Source organism: Pleurodeles waltl, chromosome 6 (genome assembly GCF_031143425.1).
Source record: "Pleurodeles waltl isolate 20211129_DDA chromosome 6, aPleWal1.hap1.20221129, whole genome shotgun sequence".
Classification (NCBI taxonomy): Eukaryota; Metazoa; Chordata; class Amphibia; order Caudata; family Salamandridae; genus Pleurodeles; species Pleurodeles waltl.
This window is the reverse complement of record NC_090445.1, coordinates 1,068,033,785-1,068,055,461: the sequence shown is the minus strand read 5'-3', so window position 1 is coordinate 1,068,055,461 and position 21,677 is coordinate 1,068,033,785. Positions and strand designations below refer to the sequence as shown.

Below are 21,677 nucleotides of genomic sequence, written 5' to 3'. Positions count from 1 at the left end.
GTGCTAGGGGCATCAAGAATTCCACACTCCCCCCGAGGTCACTGGCTATGGAACACATTCCTCAGCTGATCTCTCATGCCAGAGTTCACCTAGCCATTATCTACCCTATAATAAATTGAGGCCATTCTGCAGATCTTTAGTGTGCTTCTATCTGCGTCTGGTGCCCCTTTGGACCTCATGGAAATGCATGGGCCTCTTTTTGGGTTACCCTGCATTGTCTGGCCCTGTGGGGCCCAATACTTTGGACCATACCGACTCCAGGACAGCCTTTCATTCCAGCCCCACATCAACACCAGTCCCAGTGCCAATGCTGACTCCATCTATACTGCTGCCCTGACACCAGTGCTGAATCATCTGGTGCTTTATCATCTGGTGCTGTTTGATGATCCAGTGCTGAAGCTTGTGTCTGACCCCGAACTGACATCTGCCAGTGCTCAACTGTTGTTGTACTACAAAATTACAAAAGCTCAACCAGTTGTCATGCAGACTGGCTCTAACCAGTGCCTCTACCACATCACCACTAACTATGGAAGCTCCATTTTCTTTTTGGTTTTGTCTTTGATCCTTTGTCGCAGCAAGGTGCACTTGAGGATACAAGTGATGTTTTCTCCTGCCAGTCTGAAAATGAGATATGTGGGCCAATATACATGTGCCATTTTGGACATGGCTTGAGAGATATTACCAAAGGTCCAGGAGGATCTTAGGGTCTCCTTGGTGCAGAAGATTCAAAGACTTCGATCATCCATGCAAACCTTGACATGTAGTACTGCATTGGCTGGGTCTTTAGTACCATGGCTGTGCTTTAGACATGCCTCTCTCTGATCAACCAGATTTTGAATTTGATAGAACTTTCCTCTTTAGTAAAGAGTCAGGGGGAGGACACGCAGGTATGTTGGGCAAGTCAGTTCTCTAAATTGATCCGAAAGGAACTGTATGCAAGGCCCCCATATCTTATCAAACTGTGGTAGCATATTGGTCACCACTGCTGTCAATTGAATGCCAGCCACTGCCTGATCTATGAAGCACCAATTTTTTCTGTGCTAGCTCTGGACCACTCCACCGTATAACAGTTGTGCTGCCTGGCCGTAGCATGTCAGATGGGGGGGGGGCACCTAGCACACCTTCCGATTGGGGCAGATAAACCTGCTTCTTCGCAAGCGCAACTTCTTCCCATCCCAAATGAAGTCCTCAATAAGGTGTTGTAGCTTGTCGAGTACATTTGGGGGACCTGAAGTGGCAGTGTTTGCCTAACATAAAGAATCTTCTGTAAAAGTATAATTTTAACAGCTGCTAATAGCCCCAGCCAGGAGAGGCCATATCCCTTCCATTTCGATAGAACGGACTGGGCAGTCCCTAGGACAGAGGCGGCGTCGTTTTCAGCAGTGGGTCCAGGTGTGGAGTGTATATGCAGGCCCAGGTACCCTATCCCCTGCAAGGCCCAGACAAATCTCAAAAGGCTTTCAAGCTGAGCCAGGTTGGCCTTCGGGATAGTGAGGTTCAGGGCAGAGGATTTCTATAGATTTGTTTTAAATCCAGAGGCCAATCCGAAGTCTGTAATTTGTCGCTTCACTGTGAGCAAAGATATATATGGGTTTGATAAAACAACTAAAACATAGTCTGCGTACAACTCTACTTTATGTTCCCTGCCTCCCATAGGGATGCCTGTGATATCCCGATTGCTACATATCAGTTCAGCAAAGGGCTCCTTTATAAGGCAAAATATAAAGGGGGTAAAGGGAAGCCCAGTTGATTGCCTCCGGAGTTATTGAAGGGCAGTGACATGAGCCTGTTACCTCTCACCGTTGCTCTAGGGGATTTGTCATTACACTAGATTCACTGGCGTAACGGTGGCCCAGGCCAAACCTCACCACTGCCAAGTGAAGGAACGGCCAGTGGACCTGGGAGCACTGCATATTTTCCAGAAAGTGGCAAGTACGCTTTGTTATATCGCTACAGCCTCTCTCTGATATGAATCCGGTTTGATCAAGGTCTACCAAGCCCTGCATATAAGGGGCAAGAGGATGTGCCAGAATACCAGTAAAGGCCTTGGCATCCACATTAAGTAATGAAATACAGTGGTAGGACGGGCAGTGCGCAAGATCCTTGCCGGGCTTGGGGATTGCTGTTATAGTTGCAAGTTGCATTGTGTCTGTCAGAGTACCCATAGTACTAAAGGAGTTGTAGAGGTGTGCCAGTATGGTAGCTAATACGGACCCAAATGTTTTATAGAAGTCCGAGGTATAGTCATCTTTCCTGGGGGCTTTGCCCGGTTGTAAGTAGTATATGGCAATGATGACTTTGATCACCATCCAATTTGGAAGCATCTCCCTCAGGGATGGGGGCAAAGGGAATCTGCCAAATAGGAGTCAGTATGCCCTGAGTCTAGCTCCTCTGCCATCTAAAGCTCAGCATACAAAAGTTTGAATTCCAGGATGATTTGCACAACAAGATGCGTTGTGTTACTGTCGGAACCTATGAGCTTATCCACTCTGCTGGACAGCTTGGGAGTGGAGGCGGTGAGCTAGTAAGCGTCTGGATTGCTCCTTTCTATATAATGTTTGTTTTGTGTGTAACAGAGCATATTCTGGTATGTCCATATTCGGGGCTGTGAGTTGTTTGTGAACCACTGTAATTTGGTGCTGTCTCAGACAAACCAGTTTTTTGTGACTCTTCTAACTCCTTTATCCTGCTTTCCAGTTAGGCTCGGGCATAGAGCCTGTCATTATTGAGTCAACCTGCAATGGCTATGAACTGGCCCCACACAGCTGCCTTTAGTGTGTCCTACAATAAGCAGTAGGCATGTCTGGTGTGTCATTGGTGGCTAAAAAAGAATTGATAGTGGCTGTTATATCAGTGACCGTTTTCTCATAGGTAAGCTCCAGTTCACCAGCACAGGTGATGTCTGCAGAACATCCAGTCTATCGTTCACTGTCTGGTATCAACGTGCTGTTCGGGTGTCTGGGTTGTCGCAACAATGCTGCCCTTGCTTCTTTCTGTCTCGGAGGGCTTGCAAACCTGCTTTTCCGTTAGGTGTGCATAGCCGCACATCTCTGCAGGAGGAGTTGTTGAGCACTGCGGTGGAGACTGTGTTGAGGTTTCTCTTGGAGAGAGACCATATCTAGCAGTGAACGGACTTCCTTTAAGGTTTGGATACTTCTAATCTCATTATTCCAGACAAACTAGAGGCGGAAGGGGTGCTCCCACTTGTACTTGATCCCCTTATCACAGTCAATAGGCCGAAGGCTCCTATGGTGCTGTAATGTTATTGGGGAAAGATCCTGATACAGCCAAACCTTTCCGCCTTCAAAGTCAGTGGCATTCCTGTCTCGTATTGCGAACATGCTGACCATTTTCTGTCGATAGTAATGAAGACAGGTGAATATAACCTGCGGTTCTCCTTGAGAGCATGCTTGACATCCTTCCCCGGGTTATAATCAAGAACAATGTCCTGGTCTGCAAGCTCTTGGGCCACGTTGCAAGACAGGCGATGACATATTCCTCCAACTTTATAGATTCGGCCTGAAGGGGAACTCCTTTATTAGGGATATTGGAGCATCTGAATCTGTTTTTGAGATCTTCTAGCTGATAATGGAGCTCTGCATTCTTATCCCTCAACTTCCTGGTGGTGCCCATCCACTTCTTCCTCACAGGAATTGTGGATTTGCTCCAAGGAGTCAACTCGTTGACCCAGGGTGCGGAGTTCTCGCTTGACATCCTTCACAACCGCTGCTATTTCCTGTTTGAGTGCTGCAATGTCACCCCTGAGGGACCCAAGGGGGGTTTCCAGGAACACCTTTATAACAGGTGCGTCTTCCCTCTTGGAGCCTGCCTTTGCCATCTCTGCAGGCAGAGGTGTGGATCTGAGTGCTTCCCAGCTCTGGTTCACCTTCTTAGATGGTGGTTTGGTGAGCATGTCCATAGGAGGGGTGGGGGTGTATCCTTTTTATTGTTGTGGTGCGAGGTCACGGCTGTTGCGTGGGTAGGCTCCGGTCCTAGCAGAGGATGGGTGTGTCAATGCCCTTAAAGTGTTTGCCAGTTCTAATTTACCTTGCCGGCCAGGAGCCTGCATCCCCCCACAAGATTCCTTTAAAGCAGGGCCCGGTGAAGGAGCATGAGAGCCAGGAGCAGTGGCTCTGGTGTAAGAGGGTCCATCCTTTGCAAGGGCTGCTCATTCAGGCTCATCCAATGTGGGGGCTTGGAAGACGTTACAGTAGTCTGGAAAATCCTGTGGTGACCATGGGTGAGAATTACAATAAACCCCCCATTCTCACCCATGGGTGCACAGTGTAGGGGATCTGCTGGCGAGGCTAAGCAGTTAGTAAGGGGCTCAAGTAAGCGTCTCTGAGTCGGCCCCAGAAGCCACAGTACAGGCAGAAATGGCAACATGCCAAAAGAATGAGAAGGTTCCCTTGCTGGCAATAGGTTACACGTTGATGGAAGAGCAGAGCCCTCAGTGCGGCCCACCCCACCCCTGTCCGCTCCAGGGCCACATCACAAATAATCCATAGGCCAACTAGTTCCCCCAGTATTGCTTACATTGCTTGTATTTAGGGGAAGAGGTACTTACTGTGGTAGGTATAGAGCATGTGCAGTATTCCATTTCCGACTGGTAAGAGGCCCTGGGGAGCATTGCATCTGCCCCGATGCAACACTTGTGCAGCGGAGCTCTGGGTGATATCTCTCAGACAGACGCCATCTTGGCATTGAGACAGCAAGAGGGCTGTTACCTAACTTTTCTCTTCTCCGTTTCGACTGCACCAAGCAGATTTCATGAGCATCTGTCCATCTGGCTGTAGGAGGTATTTATGCCTGTTGCTGCCAAAGTGTTCCATAGAGCCCATACCAGATTCAGGGAAAGGTGGTGTTATTCCTGCTGTTCTGAAAAGGCAACCTGTCCTCGGGCGTGTCTTGGTCTCCCGACCCTTGAACACCTTTCTGCTGAAGAGTAAATTCAAAATGCTGACGTTGGTACAGATTACTTCTGCATGGTACCGGGCTTGATGGTGTCCTTGAACTTGCAGGCCTTGTACTTTCATGTACTCGTAAGCAGTCCCACAATCGATGCCTGCAGTTCAAGTAAGGCCAGAAGCATTTGCTAATTTGCTGTTCTCTGCTTTTGGCCTTGCCAAAAGTTATGTCACTGGTCACAGCCCATCTTCGGAAGTCAGGAGTTCCTGTATTCCCATTATCTCAACTAACTACTGACGATAGGCCCTTTGCAGTCAGTCAGGTACCACTTAAGGATAACAACAAAACTATTAGCATTGTTGATGTTTAATATAAATGAGCCCAACTCCCATCTGATTCATGAGAACCTTCTATTTATTGAAACAATCCTGGAAAATGCTTTTCCTTGCCACAACAGTCATGGGACAGTGGTACCTGGAGTTCCTTACTATGAGCATCTGTCATTTGATCCGCCTACTCCTTCAGGAAGGCCTCCTGTTTCAGTAACAGTGCATGGTTCTTTGCTCTAATCTCTGCAATGTTCACCTCAATGGGTGGAGCTTGAGCAGTGGCAGTTGGCTGCATTCTATTTGTCATCTGAAGTTGTACAGACTTCGAAAAGTCTACTCACCCAGTAGCTTTGGCAAGTCATATTTTATCAGGTCGGGCTATTTTGAGGACCTACTTGCTCCTTCTGGCCAGTTGAAAAAGAACAGTGTTCTGTTCAGTAAGAAAGTGCAGGAGCAATAAAGATGCCTTTAACGCTTGTGATCTTGTCACATTAGCTCTGTGTTCAGAGACAGAGGTCAAAAGTCTGTCTTACAATTAATTTTCTTTCTGACTGCAGAGTTCCAGGATTTTGTAAGGTGAACTCTCTGCCTTGCTGTACAAAGCGGTATTTAAATGTGTGTTTGCAAACATTTAAAAATAGATTTTAGTGGTTGTGAAAGCCCATCCTTGTACTGCTGTGGGATGAAAAACATGTTTCTAAAGGATGAAAACAAATCACAACACTTTGCTTGGTGATTTGCAAATGATAATTATGTTTTCTGAAACAGATTATTGTTAATACACTATATAGTTTTATCAGTAAAGCTGTAAGTTGAATGGTTTTTGGACATTTCTTGGAAATGTACTGTCTGTAAAGGAGTATGCTGCTACATAATGCTTTAATATTGTATTTATTAAAAGTGAGTGTTTAAACATAAACTGAGAAACACTTCTGCCCTGATGGTAATGCTGTTAGTGAAGCAAGAGGCAAGTCATGGATCATATGTCCCCTTTATCTGGGCTAGATTCTTATTATACATGGGGCATTTTTACAGCAGAAATGCTAAGCTCACATATTTGAAGGTACACTTGCATGTGAGAATGAAGAAAACGGCGAGACTGTAACTATATTTGCCTAGGATCACACAATTTGAGACCTATTTACGGGTCAAATACATTACAGTTAGGTTGAGTAGATTATTAAAGTTACTCAACCTGCATGTCTAGTAGCATTTTTATAATTTTTCGAGGCCTGCTGGTAGATGTCACCCTTGGAACTTGGCACCCGTATACGAAATATATCTACTCTGGGCATTGGGACAAGTTTGTAACCGGATGTGGTGCCCTGGACACCGACACCCCCCACTTAATAGCAAATTCTGTTTGCTTGTTTGGTATTTAGCCCAGCAAAGCCTTGAATTGGGCACTGTAAAAGATTATTTGTTTGCCGTTTCGACATTTCTATGTTTGCAGGACTAACTGTCCTTTTTTAAATCACCTTTCTGATATGGGTCATCAAAGGTTTGACACATGTTCTCTGAGCGTTTCTGCTCCCCAGTGAGACCATAACATGGTCTTGACATTCCCCATATATATCCCTTTCGAGACTATGCATAGGTGCTCATTGCATTTCTTCACACTGGAAGCTCTTTCTCATTGCAGTTATATCCACTAGTCTCATGAGTGAACGCAAGCACTTTGAGTGGAACCACCCCTACCGCCCTCTTTTCGGTCAGCTTGGTGCTGAGGACTCTGGCAACCTTCTTACTGAAAGTTGTGATTCCCTTCCATGTTGTTCAATCAGCCGTGTACCGGTGTTTGTTTGCTCCTCCTTAAGAGTAGAGGGTTCATTGATTAGAGCTCAGAAGGGCTTCATGTTATTACATGGATTGAATAAAGGACAACTGAGTGGGTGATAAGCTATTTGTATCAGGTTTTCTTGAGCAAAGAAAGGGTAGGTGGTGCACATGAGTACCCTGTCGAGTTGGATAGTCCTTTGCATCAAAATGTGGCTTCCCGAAGGTCTGAAAGCCTACTCTACCAGGGCCAAGACTGCTACCGCTGCATTGGCCTGAGGGATGCTCCCATTAGATTTGTGCCATGCTGCAACAGGGGCATCTGGTCATACAGTCTCAAAGAACTACTGCCTTGACAGCCAGGTACAGTGGTAAGAACACTTTGTCCTTTTGATTCTACGAGACCATCTAATCTAACCCGACTCAAAAGGCCCCCAACCTTGGGGAGGTACTGCTTTGGTATCTATTTGAGGTGAGAATCTGACATATGAACTGTCCATCTGAAGAACAGGTTACTTAGATTTGGTAACACTTTCTCTTGTAAGGTATTTCCATGTATAGTCACAAGCACTGTATAGCCCCATCCATGTGTGGGGACCCCGGAGTACTTCTTTAAATTTATTAAGTGGAAGTTTTTGCCTTTCCTCAGGAAGGCCTGTAAAGACACTTAAGAAAGAGACAAATAATGCAGCCTGTGTATATAGGCTACGTTGGCTGAATTCCTTGTCTGAAATCAAAAAGGGCCAGCACATTATAATTTGAGAGTAATTTGTAAACAGAATGAATCTCCCTCACAAATCTCTTTAGCATGATAGAGATTTAAGAGAGGTAGTTTAAAGAAGTGCCTGGGGTCCCTGCATGTGGGTGAGACTATTCAGTGCTTATGACTTATCATGGAAATTCCACTACGAGAGAATTGGAGTTACAGCTCAGAAACTGTTCCTTTTGGGGCATACTATGTCCCCAGATTCAGCACTGTCCTCCCAACTATCCATGCTGTGCAGTTGGATCAGTTTAACGCCTAGAAAGGTCCCAGTTTAGTAATCAGCACACTTGCCAACAGTTGTTCATGTTCCACGTCTAAGGGCGTGGAAAGGGAAAGAGACAAGAAGCTGATGTCCACTCTCAGGGGTGGCTCTCATATGGTCTGTCACTTTTGGGGCGATATGGAGTTAATGCAGAGCCACTTGAAGTCACCTGCTAGTGGTTGGTAGCACTGCTACAAACTTCTCTACATCCAATCTGGTGCCTGGGGGCTATTTTAATGTTGACAAATTATGGTGAGATAGAACACCCAGCAGAAAGAGCATTACAAATCGTAGGAGACCTGTTTGTCTCAGTTGCTCTCTGTGCACCTTGGAAATATTACCAGGGACTGTGACAATACCATATTGGTTGGTGCCCATTATACTCCAGATGTCGTCACATCTTGTGATTGGTGTTGTAGCTGTGTCAGACTGATGCTACCTGGTGACACAGAAGAGCATTTGCTGAGGAAGAAGCTTCCAGATCCAGTCTGGTACTCGAAGATATTCACAAGGGGAGCAATCTAAAAAGAAATATGTATCTACCAGGAATAATGTTACTAAAGGTAAGTACATTAACAAGGTTAGGATAGAAGTTTTAAATTACTATTACGATGAAGCCCAATGCTTATGTCAAGCGACTGTCACATTTGCTTATGTGTGCTACACTTGAGCCTCCTTTTAATGCTCTCTTCTGTTTCCCTCTCAGTACAGGCACAGTGCTCCTCAGTATGTTGGACCTCCCCAACAGTATCCTGTACAACCACCAGGCCCGAGCGCTTTCTATCCAGCACCAGGCGAATTTGCCAGTGCTTATGGTAAGAAAAGTGTCAGGGGAAATATGCTTTTGTTTACTCTTCCCTTTGTGTAGGACAAAATCCACTTAAAAAAAAAATTCAAACCCACTGTTGGTTAATAAAAAAACCTGTGTTTTTGTCACGGTTTGAAGCTGAGTGATAATTCAGCAAATAAAACACAGCCTCCAGTAAAGAGGAGGCAATGAAAAAAAAAAAAAGCTGAATCGCATAGTTGTAGTCAAGCACTAATTAGGAAGATCATTCCCAATTTAGTTACTGTGTGACATTTATAGTAAGACTGAATTCAATCTAGTTAAAAAAATACTTTAAAGCACCAATTTTGTATTCTTGCTGAATGGTCTTTGTTTCCCCACCTCCAGTGCAGCCATACTTAATTCCGCAAGTTTATAATAAACAGTTTTTGTTCAACCTCTTTAGAAGGTAGTTCAAAGAGCGCACGTGGTCATGGTAAAAAGGACCATTTTCATGAGCTGGGATGTATCACTCCTATTGATACCAATACATGGAAAACGGAACTTGGCAAATGGGTACAAGCACCTTAACAAGTGTGCTGATGGTACAAGGTGGGAAAGGGTGGGTTTCTAAATGAATGGATCTCTTCGCTGCTGCCACTGGCCCAAAATCTGATGACAATCAACCATAGATGTAAATGCTGAAGAACCATTAATGTATCAAAAATAAGCAGGGCTGCCTCTCATTTTGCAAAAAGCACCAGTAGCTGGGAGAAGCACTTACCTAAGAACAAATAGTTGCAGTTGATCACTTATTGTTCTCCACATTCTAAAGTGACTCCCCCCATGTGATCTTAATGTATTTGTTTGCCTTTTGTTTTTTGGATTGGTTTTATGCAACACTTTTACTTGATCGTATTGTATTGCACATGTGGTACACACAATGTGCACCATGACAATTAAAACCAATAAAGACATTTAAGAAATAAGTCCCAATTCATTGCTTAGAAACCAATTCAGCTTAAACCCTTTGAGTTTTGTATTGTTTTTTTTGTTGTTGTTAGAAACCAGGGTAGAGAGAGCAGGTGTCTTATGTTTGACCATGACCAACATACACAGTTTTCCTCCTTAGCAAAAGGTAAGAATTTTGAAAGACCTCTTAAATTGAAAGGTTTGCCATAACCACTGTGAGTGGAATAAGAAAAACAAGTTTGATTTTGGAAGCCTTGCTATTTGTGGTTGTTCTTGATGCATGCCATTTCCTGACTGGTCAAGGGTATGAATGTTATGAGGTTACAATTTTCTATAAAGTCCTTAGGCCGTTGGCTTGCGCAATTATTGGTACCGTTAACATTTAACCCTCTGTCTTACACCCAGGAGTCAATACTTTCCAGACAGTGATGGAGAACAGAGGCTTTTCACCGAATACCAGTGGTATGAAGATAAAGTTGTCTATCTTTGGCGTAAGAGTGCAGTAAATGATTGTTTTGTGTATGCTAGTGAAACCTGTTCAGGGCAGGAATTCATCAAATTGGAGCACAAACATTTGATCCATGGTAACAACTCAGATTTTGCATGTTCCTTGTGAATTTGTTTTGCTGTCTTGTTCAAATGTAAACATTTAAACAACAAAATCAATGTGATTATTTCCTGAAAGCATGGCCCGCATCACAGCATAACACTGCCTACTTATAGGTGAAAAACAAACCTGGGCGACACAAAGCTTTATTCTTATTGGACCTTGTCAAAATGCTGTGGTTGTCTCCTAGACGAACAAAAGCAAAGAATATCTAGATTTCAAATGATCCCTTTTATTTGTAGAGAAGCATTGTGAGGTTGTGGATTCCTCGCTTTTAATAATCCTTCAATGGAAACCTTAATTGGCACATGCATGCTGATTTTATTTTTCTTTGTCAAGCGAAGAGAAAACTGCAATATAAAATCAGCGTCACTCTGTTGAGAAGGCATGTCATGGTGAAATGACTCCGGGCCGAACAAAACCACGAACTGCAGAGGCTGAAAATTGTTCTTATGTTGGGTTTGGTTTTGAAAACTAAAGGATAAGAGGATTTGTACTACCGGTGCTTTGGGTTTTGTGTGGCTGGTTTCAATGCACTTATGAGATATTTTATCTTTCCTTTTGTGACCGCATTTGCACTGTCATACAGCAAAACCAATGATACTTTTTACAGGGTCCAACCATATTGTTAGAACATTGGCAATTTGTAGTAGCTTCTGGCGTAGTTTATGGCCCAGGGACTTTTGGTTTTTGTTTCTCCATTTTGAGTTACACCTCTTACTTAAGAGTATGTTGTACAGGCGATCTTATTGTGCATTTTTCTTTTGGTACCCCTTTTGAGGAACAGGATGAGAAGAACATCTGTATGTTGTATAGATGTGACACAATGAATTTGGAGGGACCAGAAAGAAAGATGAGCTGGATCTAAGCCTTTGTATGAATAGGAATCAGATGTAGACAATAGGACAAGTTCAACTTTTCAAAAGCAGCAATCAAAATCATTGCCTCTCATACTTATCAGGAACTAGGAACAGTCCTATTTGAAGGTTCCTTCCTAGCCTTCCAAAGGCCAGTGATTGCATCCACGTCTCAGTGCCCTATTAGAACAATCAGTTTCCCCCAGACCTGGAGAGAAACCACAAGATTATTAGGCACCTGACACTATTCATAGTCAATGCACTCTCCAGTTTGAAGATACCTAGTTTCTCCAGTGCAGAAGTGTCAACATTACGACTCCTTCAAAGTGTGCACTTCATCTTTCACATGGAGGCAATAGAAAAGAAGCTCTTTATGAGTAGAAGGCAGGAGTATTTTCGAGATAGTGACTGCTACAGAAGCTCATGACTGGTGACTTGCAGCTGATTCTATGACATAGAAAATGTCAGGTTGCAAGTTGTCTCTACCTTAACAAAGCCTCTGTAATCAGTTTACGCTCTGTCTTGAAAATATTCACAGACAAATGCCAGTAATGGGTATCCCTCGATAGATGGCATTTTCTTCTAACCAGACGTGGACAACTGGTTGAACCAGGTTGCACACCTCTAAGGGGGCTGTGCAATCCATTAAATTCCTATTAAAATCAAAAGATGTCTTCCTAGTCATGTTGGACTAGTTTGAAAGTTAAGCGAAGTGTTCCTCCAGTTCTCAACAACAATGGTGTTCTTAACTGCTTTAGACACAGAGGAATGCAAGGTAATTTATTCAGGGGAGAGATTTGTTTTCTGTTTTGTAGAAATCATTTCCTTTGTGGCATTAGCCTAAAACAGGATCAGAGCATTCAATAATTGGTCCCAGAACTCCATTTGAGTTTCCGATTTCATGTGCCATAATTCATGTGATAATGCTTCAGGAGTAGCATAACGATCAGTGGAAGCAAGTAACGCTAATATGGGAAGGCAAAAAAGCCATTGTGCTCAGTGAAGTTTGGGAGGCCCTTCTAAAGGAAACAGAATTTCAAGGTTCCTGTTCTTCAGCAAAAATGATTCTAGACCTATATATAGGTTAGAAACCCGAGCAGTCCATTAGACTCTGAATTCTTGAATATGTATGTATGCATGTTTTTTTCTGATCCAGAGTATCCAAGAAGACAACGGTGCATGGGGTAGCAAGTTTGCAATGCTTTCTAGATGATCTCATCTCTTAATTCAATGTTTCTGAAAAAGGATTGTCCCTAAAATGATATACTTTCAGAGACAACAGATTGCCTTGGCACATGTCCCAATCAAAGTCCTCTGGGATTATAGTGAGTGCTTTTTCCAGGGTTAAATTGTTTTACTCCATAACGTTTAGATCCAGTCTCATGTTTTCAGAATTGAAGTTTGTGGTGAATGCCCTGTCATTTGCTTGATCATGAGCATTTTTGCCCTCCTTTTCCTCTCATACTCAAGGTAATCCAGAAATATAGAAACACGTGGTTGTAATTGTTGCCATGTGACCCATTCATTAGCACTCCTGGAGTTCTAGCTTTCATTCAGCTGACCATATTGGAATGTTTTGTACTGATCCAGTCCTGCTTTTTGAAGTGCAGGGCAAGGCATTTTATTACAATCTAACGTTATGGAGCTTGGCAGACTGCTACTCCATACCTCCCAATATGGACAGCTAGCTCTTTCCCCTAGTTGGCATAATACCTTAAAAAAAGAAAAATGCCTGTCACAAGGCAGTTTTTTTTTTTTTTTTTGCATTTGTGGGAACATGTACTACATATGGAGCAGTTGAACGATAGTCTTTTTTGATATCGCGTAGAAGCAGTCTGCCTTATTTGCTACATCTTGCAAAGCCAGGCCTCCAGTATCTTTCTTTCGGTACATTTATCTCCTATTAATCTATAAAATAAAAAAAGCAACCAGATTAAAAAAAATGTATTAAATTAAAAATGTTGTTCTTATAAAAATTGATGTGCCCTTGTTTTAATGGTATGCCTGTGTCAGACCTTTAGCATCACACGATTGTTAACATTTACAATTGCTGTAACTTAAGTTAGAGAAAACTGATTCTGACTTTTTTTGAGCCTCAAAGTTTTTATGGGTCCTCCTCAAAGATTTTCAAATAAATTAATGATTTTAGGCTGTGAACCCTACATCTCTTATTGGGCAAGTTCTACTCACTATATATATTATGCAGGTGATCAGGTATTAAGAGCTACAGATGAAGATTAACAGCTTTCTTGTTTCATGTACTTTACCCCAGGGAGGAAGGATTGGTATTTGAATACACAACAGATAGCTGGATATTTTCATGCATATGTTTATCATAATGCTAACCATCCTATTTGAAGAAAACTACAGCTCTGTCTCCCAGGCAGAAGGTAGCAACAAAAGATCTGTTGAATAACATGAGCATTCTGAAATTTGCTCTGCTGGCAAATAAACTGTCCATCTATCTCCAAACTTCATTCCTTAGAATCTCATGTTAAGATGCATTCTCATGTGGGTCAAATTGCTCTTAATAACCACTTCCAATTATTGGGGTATGTATTTCTCACAGATACATCTCTCCGCAGAATCCTCATCTTGCGAGTCTTTCCAGGTGCCACAATGGATCTTGAAACAGTTGCAATAGCTCCTGTATGCCAGTAAGTGCTGCTACTAGCCCCTGTCACTCATCTGGACACGAACACAGATCAGCATATAGGTACCAGCCCTGCATGCGGAGGTCAGTTCTGATTTTTCTGTGCTCCTCCATGTGTATCTGGGGCTCCGATCCAACAGATTTCAGTTCTTCTACAACAGTCCTGCTTTCAAAACTTTTGGCATGATACATGGATATCGCACCTGAAGACAACAGGCTTCAAACAGCGTCACAAGTGGATGCTGGTAACAGACCCTCATGACATCAGTCAGTAAGGTATTAGTACACAACTCCAATTTCTGTAAGATATGCTTCATGCATCTCAGGACCATCAGTGGTGGATAACAGTTGGCAATCTGACATGTCATGCCATTCTCCTTCACCCCTCTGGAAGTCACAGTGGTGAGGAATGTATTGTCTCTAGCCTGCAGAAGTCACCTGTACAGTCTGGAGTTTAAAGTGCTGCATTGGGCACCGCTTTCACATAAATCTGCTGGGGTTGCGTGCCTGTTTAAGGCCTTTCTGCCATCCACTAGGGGCAGCCAATGGACAACGTGACTGCCATGTTTATTTATAGCAAGCTGGGTGGAGTGGGGTCACATGCTCCACTTCTTGAGGCATTAAGGTTGTGGCCTTGGCTGAAACTTCACAGGAGCTCCCTGATGGTCAGTCATCCAGCAGGATCCCTCAACGTTAGTGCAGGTGAACTCAACGGGTGTCAGCTTGCTGACCATGAGTGGTAGCTACATCTGTAGGTGTTATATACCCATAGTACTTTTTTGTTTTGCTACATCTGAGAATTCTTTGTGTTTAGAGTTTTGCACTCTAGAGTCTCCATCATCAGGGTTCAGTAGTAGACAGGAAGTGCCTGTGGCAAGAATTTTGCCCAAGTCAACCTGTGCTACTCTTCTTAAAGGGTCCTGAATAAAGTTTAGGGGTACTTACCACAGCTATTCTGGAGGTTATGTATTGGGCTCAGAAGGTCTTGTGATGTGAAGTCCTGATCCACCTGTCTTGCAGTAGACTGTGGGAGGATCTTCTGTCCTCGCATCAAGGCACAATGCTACATCTGCACCTCTTGTCTACACATTCATGAATGGAAATTTAGTTGAACTAGCTGAAAAAGTTCATGTTTCCATTGTAGATAGTGGATGTCATTCTGGCTACCTTTACTTCTTCCATCATGTTCCAACTATTCATGCCTTCTGGTCTCTGTTGGTAAAAAGTAGTTTGGCTCTCCACAGGGAAAGTTGTCTGAGTTTTCTTTTGTTCATTTTGTCTTTAGCCTGACAAGGTTTTGGTTTGGTCACATTTGGGCACATGTAAAGGTTACCTGTCATCCCCTTTGGCCTTCATTGGTTTGCCTGATCAGTTGGCATTATTCAAATGACCTGTCATGCGTTTCTTGAAAAGAGTTTTTCACATGTTATCTCCTGCTCCTTTTATTCATGCTGCAGTTGACCTTAATCTGGTCATTACTTTGCTGATGTGTGCTATTTTTGAGCCTTTTCATAGCTGTGCTGAGCCGTTTGACATTGACAACTGTTATTCATTGCTGTCACTTCTTTACATCACATCAGTTAGCTACAGGCCTTGTTGTTCACCCTCTCTACAATCTTATTATTTATTTTTTTCTGACAAACTAGTGCTTAGGACCCATGAATCCTTTCTTCCAAAAGTCGTGTCAGCTTTTCATGGGAGGCAGCCCTTCGCTCTGGGTTCCATCACATCAGTCTAAAGAGGAGAGGCTGCTCCAGTTGGGCCCTTGTCCTTGGCTTTCATATTGATAGGACTAAGGATTACTTTGTTTATGATAAATTTGTGGAGTTTGTGAAAAAGGAAGTTGACACAGAAGCAAACCATATCCATATTGCTTGTGCTTTGCATCATGCTGTGTTATACCTTGTCACACAGGGGGTCTGAAGGCTCATTCTACTAGAGCAAAAGCTACTACAATGACGTGGCTTGGGATCTTTCCATCTTGGACATTTGTCCTCTTTGGCATCTGTTCATGCTTTCCCCAAATGCTATTGACTATCAAGTGTTTCTGAACCACAGGAATTATTTTTGTGCCTCCTTAATGAGTGGTTTATCCCTAATGGAGGAACTACAAAAACCTTTGCTTGAATATACATTTGTTTTGAGCACCTTCAGAAAACTGCAAACCTGCATAGATTTCACAAAATGGTACAGAAGCTAGTATTTTCAATCAGATGTTGCAAAAGTCCTATCTAATATCTTGAAATCATATTCAATAGCAGGCATGGTAAGTGGCCAGTGCACAGTTATGCCCAAGTTTTCAGAATGTTTACATTTTGCTGGATCCTGATCCCCTTCCCCGGACTCGTGGATTTCCTTGCTGCGGGTCAGAGGTCTGAAACAAGATCTCTGGGCATGATGCAGGCCTCACCCTTTTTGACAGTATATGGATTCCCACACTTCAATTTTTCATATTCACAGACCAAAATTGGACTTTGTTTGCACAGCAATCCCTTCCACCACACTCTATTTGTTCAGTCTTCTTTCGAGAGTCATTACCAAGTTCTAATGTTCTCTAATCTTTGTGAATTTTACTTCACTGACGGCAAACATGCCAGTCTTTTCTCTACAGCTGGGCTGACCTTTAATGAGCCTGCAAAATCAGGACACAAGCAAGTGCCACATGTCAGTGTTTAAGTGACTTATTTTTGTTCAAGTGTATATGACCATCAAGCAATCAAGTTAAAGCACCTTACGTACATTGATGGAATCTATTACACACAAGCAGTAAGCATGTCCAACCTCAAGTAAGTTATTTTTTTTTACTTTAACAGAATCCTCATCTTTCCTGCTTCTAGCCGTGAACTTTTCTCTTCTTGGACGGTTTGTCCTGGCAGTTATTGGAAGGCTTTTGTGAGCAAGGAGACATGCAGAAGGATATTTCCTACTGGACCAACCTCCATATGCTCCATTGACCTAGTGTCTGAGTTAATTTCAAAGTGTGACTAAGGCCTAAAACTGGTTATATGGATTTGCCTTCTCTGTTTAACTCCTTTGGGTTCTCGGTTCGAGAAGCCCCACAGGTAATCTCTTCAAACACTGTTGGGTTATGCCCAAAGGTCTGTTCTGCCGTAATACCCCAGGTGCCACATTTGAGTGCTCCCATGATTTTGTCTGCCTTGGGTTTATCTTGTGACTTAGTGAGTTGAATTGCCTCAGCTGAAAAAGACAAAGGCTCTGTGCCTGATTCTTACTTTCTCACTCACTGATTGGGTCATAAGGCAAGTAACAAGACAACTCGTGTAACAAGGCTATGTTGGCTCTATTATAAGGCTGCCCCCCTAAGAAAACTTGTCCTTGAACTTTAGGATGTAGTTTCATGTAAGATGTCTGCCGTGAACACAGAGATAATTCTCTACTATGCTCCCCTTAAGTCCAGAATATGGTCCTGTTAGCCAGAGATCAAATGTTTTCCCAAACTGCCTGCCACCTGATGTCCATGCCAGTTTGCTATGCCCTTGTATCATCCATCCAGGATTGCAGGATGAGCCCTGAAGAGACAGGGTACAAGGTCACATCTGTCTGTCTGAGCTGTGTACCACCTATATCCTGTAGGTGCAAGTCATATGAGCCCTAGTTTACCAGTTCCATAGCAAATTGAATCTCAAAGTGGGGGTGTGGTAAGTCATGGTCATAAAACCACTGCCTATTTATGGGTATTACAAAGAGGAACTGCTTTGTCATATATTTGTAGAAATGGCGTTGTCAGTCATTTTATGTGACAGTTTAAATTAAAAGCCCCAAAGAGAGGTTTAACACCCCTCTTTAAATTTGCCACTCTTAGATCAAATAGTCCTGACCTTTGTGCTTTGTCCTTTTCCTCTTGTTCCTTCGGCTAAAATTAATTTCTGATGGATACAACTACCTGTGGATTCCTCACCTTATGAATTCGATCCTTGCGCCAGCATCCGACGGAAAGACTTCTTCCTAGCTGTCTACGAGGACGTCATAATGGCACGGCTCCGCGTGACTCCGTCTGACGTCAACGTGCCAATAAGAGGTCCCCGTCGGCATACTAACGTCAGTTTTCCTTTTTCCGTGCATTCGTCTCCAATGGTTTTTTCTTCCTGGCCCGTTGGTAACTGTAGCGATCTCTTGAAGTTACAATGTCGCCTCTTAAGAAGTCTGGGTTTAAGCCGTGTAGGGAATGCGGGGGTCGGATGTCAGTGACCGACCCCCATTCGGACTGTATTTGGTGTTTAAGCTCCGAACAAGATGTGGAAGGTTGTTCTTCGTGCCAGAGCATGAATCCGAAAGCTCTGAAAGAACGCGAGGCGAAGCTCTTCTTGGCCAAGGAAAAGAAGAAGGAACACAAGAAGGTTTCCTCCCAAGCTTCTCCTAATAAACATAAGAAGCGGCGTCATCATGACTCTCGGCGCCGTTATGACTCCCGGCGCCGTTCGGAGCGGAGCCGATCGAGGAGTCGTTCGAGATCTCATTCGTCACGGCGCCAGAAGACGTGGGAGATGAGTCCTACGGTCACGCCTCAGCCGGAGAGTCCGGGGTTGTCACCGGCGCCTTCAGTCTATGAGGTCACTCAAGGTAGTCCTCGCTTCTCACCGGCGCTGAGGGATCCTGATGTTCCCCAGACGTCTACACAGCAGTACCCGGCTTTCCCGACTCCAGGGATGGATCCGGCCGCATTTTTAAATGCGATGTATGCTGTTTTTCAATCCATGGCCCCTGCTGGTTCACCGCCGGGTCCCACGGGGCTATTGGCATTCAATTTGGGCTCGCCGGCGTCGTACAGGGCTGCTCCTTTCATGCCCTTCTGCCCTACAGAGCCTGGTGGTCCGGCGCGGGGGGTTTCCCCTGGCAGGAGTCCTTCGTCTGGGACCGTGGATCCGTCGGCTTCTCATCCGACTCCTTCTCCGCGCCATCCGACGTCATTGGTGGCCTCATCCAGACCGGCTCCTTCTCCTTCTGTACATTCGGCGTCGAGGAGGTCATCTGCCGACTTCGGGCCGGCGCCGGTTGAATCCGGGAGCCTTCCGGAACCGGTTCAAGGTCTGAGATCATCGGCGTCGATGGAGTCCTTGTCGACACCGGCTCTGGAGACGCATTTAAGATCTCGAAGGAATGCGTTGAGGCTTCTGGAGGAAGAGGAATACAGAAGGCTTGAGGAAGGTGAGATTGAACCTTCTGATGATTTCCAGGGACTTGCCACTGCAAGTGGTTTGGATACTTCCCCGGAGTGGGACATTGCTTCTCCGGGGGAGTGTACTGAGGAGGCCGCCCCTGTCCATGCTGTGGTGAGGAAGGCAGCTGATTATCTGGATTTGCCTTTGTCCACGGCAGAAGTTAAGACTAACCTACTCACAGAGGTTCTTCATCCTTCTTCCTCCAGTGCTGACCCTTTGTTGCCTTTTAATGAGGCTTTGACTGAGCCTATTATGGAACTATGGAAAAAGCCGGTGACATCTCCTGCGGTGAACAGGGCAGTGGCGAGAAGGCATAGAAGTGCCCCAGGAGATCGTTTTTCTATCTCGTCACCCGACTCCGGAGAGTTTGGTGGTTCAGGCATCATGTTCTGCAAAGTCTGCCCCCGGCACATTCCCTGGTGTTCCGACAGACAGAGAATCCAAGAGGATGAAGCAATCCTCGAAGAAAATTTTCTCCTCCTGCAGCATGGCCTTGAAAGCTTCCAATTCCACCTGTGTGCTAGGCAGATACATTCATGCCCTAATGAACTCTGCTAAGGAGATCGCGAAAGATCTGCCACAGGAAGTGCAAAAATCTTTTGGGGCCCTGTTCTTGGATGCGCAAGCTGCTGCACAGCAGATTATTCAATCTGGCTTGGATACTACAGATTCTATTGCCAGGGCCATGGGAACATCGGTGGCTACGAGAAGCATGCCTGGCTAAGGACTTCGGGCTTCTCATCAGATGTACAATCCACTTTAATGGACCTTCCATTTGATGGGGAAAAGCTGTTTGGGGACAAGGCAGACTCTGCCCTTGAACGGTTTAAGGACTGTCGGGCTACAGCTAAGTCCCTGGGTTTTCAGGTCCCTTCTGCTACATTGTACAGGCCTTTTCGTAGGTTTTGAGGGTTTGCTAGAGGTTCTGCCTTTCGTAGGTCTCAATCTTATGCCCAACAACCTGCCAACCCGCCCTATCGTGCCTTCAGAGGGCGAGGTAGGGGTAGGGCTAGAGGTCCAGCCCAGCAGCTCTCTTCTTCTTCTTCATCCTCCTCTGGTGGACAACAGCAGAAGCAGCCCTAGTTTTCCCCCCTTTATCAGTCACACTTCTCCTGTAGGGGGAAGATTGAGTCTTTTCCTGCAGCAATGGAGGTCAATTACAACAGACTCGTGGGTGCTAGGAATTGTGGAAAAGGGCTATGCTCTCCCCTTTCAGGAGTTTCCTCCTCCCTTCCCTCCCCGTCCCTCCTTTTGTTCAGAAGAACATCTTCTGTTGTTGCAACAGGAGGTTGTAGTCATGTTGGCAAAGGGCGCTATAGAGTTGTACCATTGCAGGAAAGGGGTCAGGGGTGTTATTCAAGATATTTCCTGATTCCCAAAGTGGACGGTCGTCTAAGGCCGATCCTAGACTTGAGGATTTTGAATTTGTTCCTAAAGCAAGAAAAATTCAAAATGCTGACCATAGCGCAGGTGCTATTGGCGTTGAACGAAGGAGACTGGATGGTGTCTGTCGACTTGCAGGACGCGTACTTTCATGTTCCCATAATCAAGTCGCACAGGAAGTATCTCCGTTTTGTGGTCGGATCGCAACATTACCAGTTTGCGGTTCTCCCGTTTGGTCTTACTTCAGCACCCCGGGTCTTCACAAAGGTGATGGCAGTTGTTGCAGCTCATCGCAGAAAGAGGGAGGTAGTGGTTTTTCCCTACCTGGACGATTGGTTGATCCAAAGCCAAGTCTCCAGAGATTGTGTTGTCTCATCTGCGAATGACAACGCAGTTGTTGTTCGATCTGGGTTTTTCGGTGAACGTCCCCAAATCTCACCTGGAGCCCTCTCAACGCCTCCTGTTCATAGGGGCAGTATTGGACACGACAAGGTTTCGGGCCTACCCCCCACCTCAGCGGGTACGGGACATTCAGGCGCTGATTCCTTTGTTTCAAAGAGGAGCGGCAGTTCCAGTCCTCAGTCTTACGCCTGCTAGGTCTGTTTGCTTCTTGCATTCTGTTGGTCACTCATGCTCGCTGGCATATGAGGGCTCTTCAGTGGTGTCTCCGCAGACAGTGGTTCCAGCACAAGGGGGATCTCAGGGATTCAATAAAGATCTCCAGGGACGCTGTCGCGGATCTTCATTGGTGGACAGTGGACGGCAACCCTTCCCAAGGAAAACCGTTTTCACTGCCACCTCCGGTGGCCACAGTGATATCAGATACTTCCACTCTAGGGTGGGGAGCTCATCTGGGGGACCTGGAGATCAAGGGTCGTTGGTCTCCAGCGGAACAGATGTTGCATATCAATCTGTTGGAATTGCGGGCTGTACGTTTGGCGCTCAAGGCCTTCCTCCCTTCCCTTCGCAGTCAGTCAGTTCAGATCCTGACGGACAACACTACCGCAATGTGGTATATAAACAAGCAGGGAGGAGTGGGGTCGTATCTTCTTTGTCGAGAAGCCCTACGACTCTGGTCCTGGGCTCAGGACCATCAGATTTGCTTGATGGCAAACCATTTGGCCGGAGTGTTGAATGTATGTGCGGACGTTCTCAGTCGTCACTTCTCATTAGATCACGAGTGGCGTCTCCATCCGGATCTAGTCCTCCACATCTTCG

The 21,677-nt window shown here is 44.8% G+C and overlaps 1 protein-coding gene across 13 annotated transcripts in view; it reads left to right on the top strand.

The window, feature by feature from the left end:
• The window catches only part of EIF4G3 (eukaryotic translation initiation factor 4 gamma 3), a 906,783-nt gene that overhangs the window by 285,708 nt on the left and 599,398 nt on the right, over positions 1–21,677 (top strand). For all 13 annotated transcript variants that reach the window (XM_069240075.1, XM_069240074.1, XM_069240071.1 and 10 more), the window contains 2 exons: positions 8,748–8,856; positions 10,185–10,241. In XM_069240075.1, the coding sequence (XP_069096176.1) occupies positions 8,748–8,856; positions 10,185–10,241 (166 nt within the window). The remainder of the gene's footprint in view (positions 1–8,747; positions 8,857–10,184; positions 10,242–21,677) is intronic.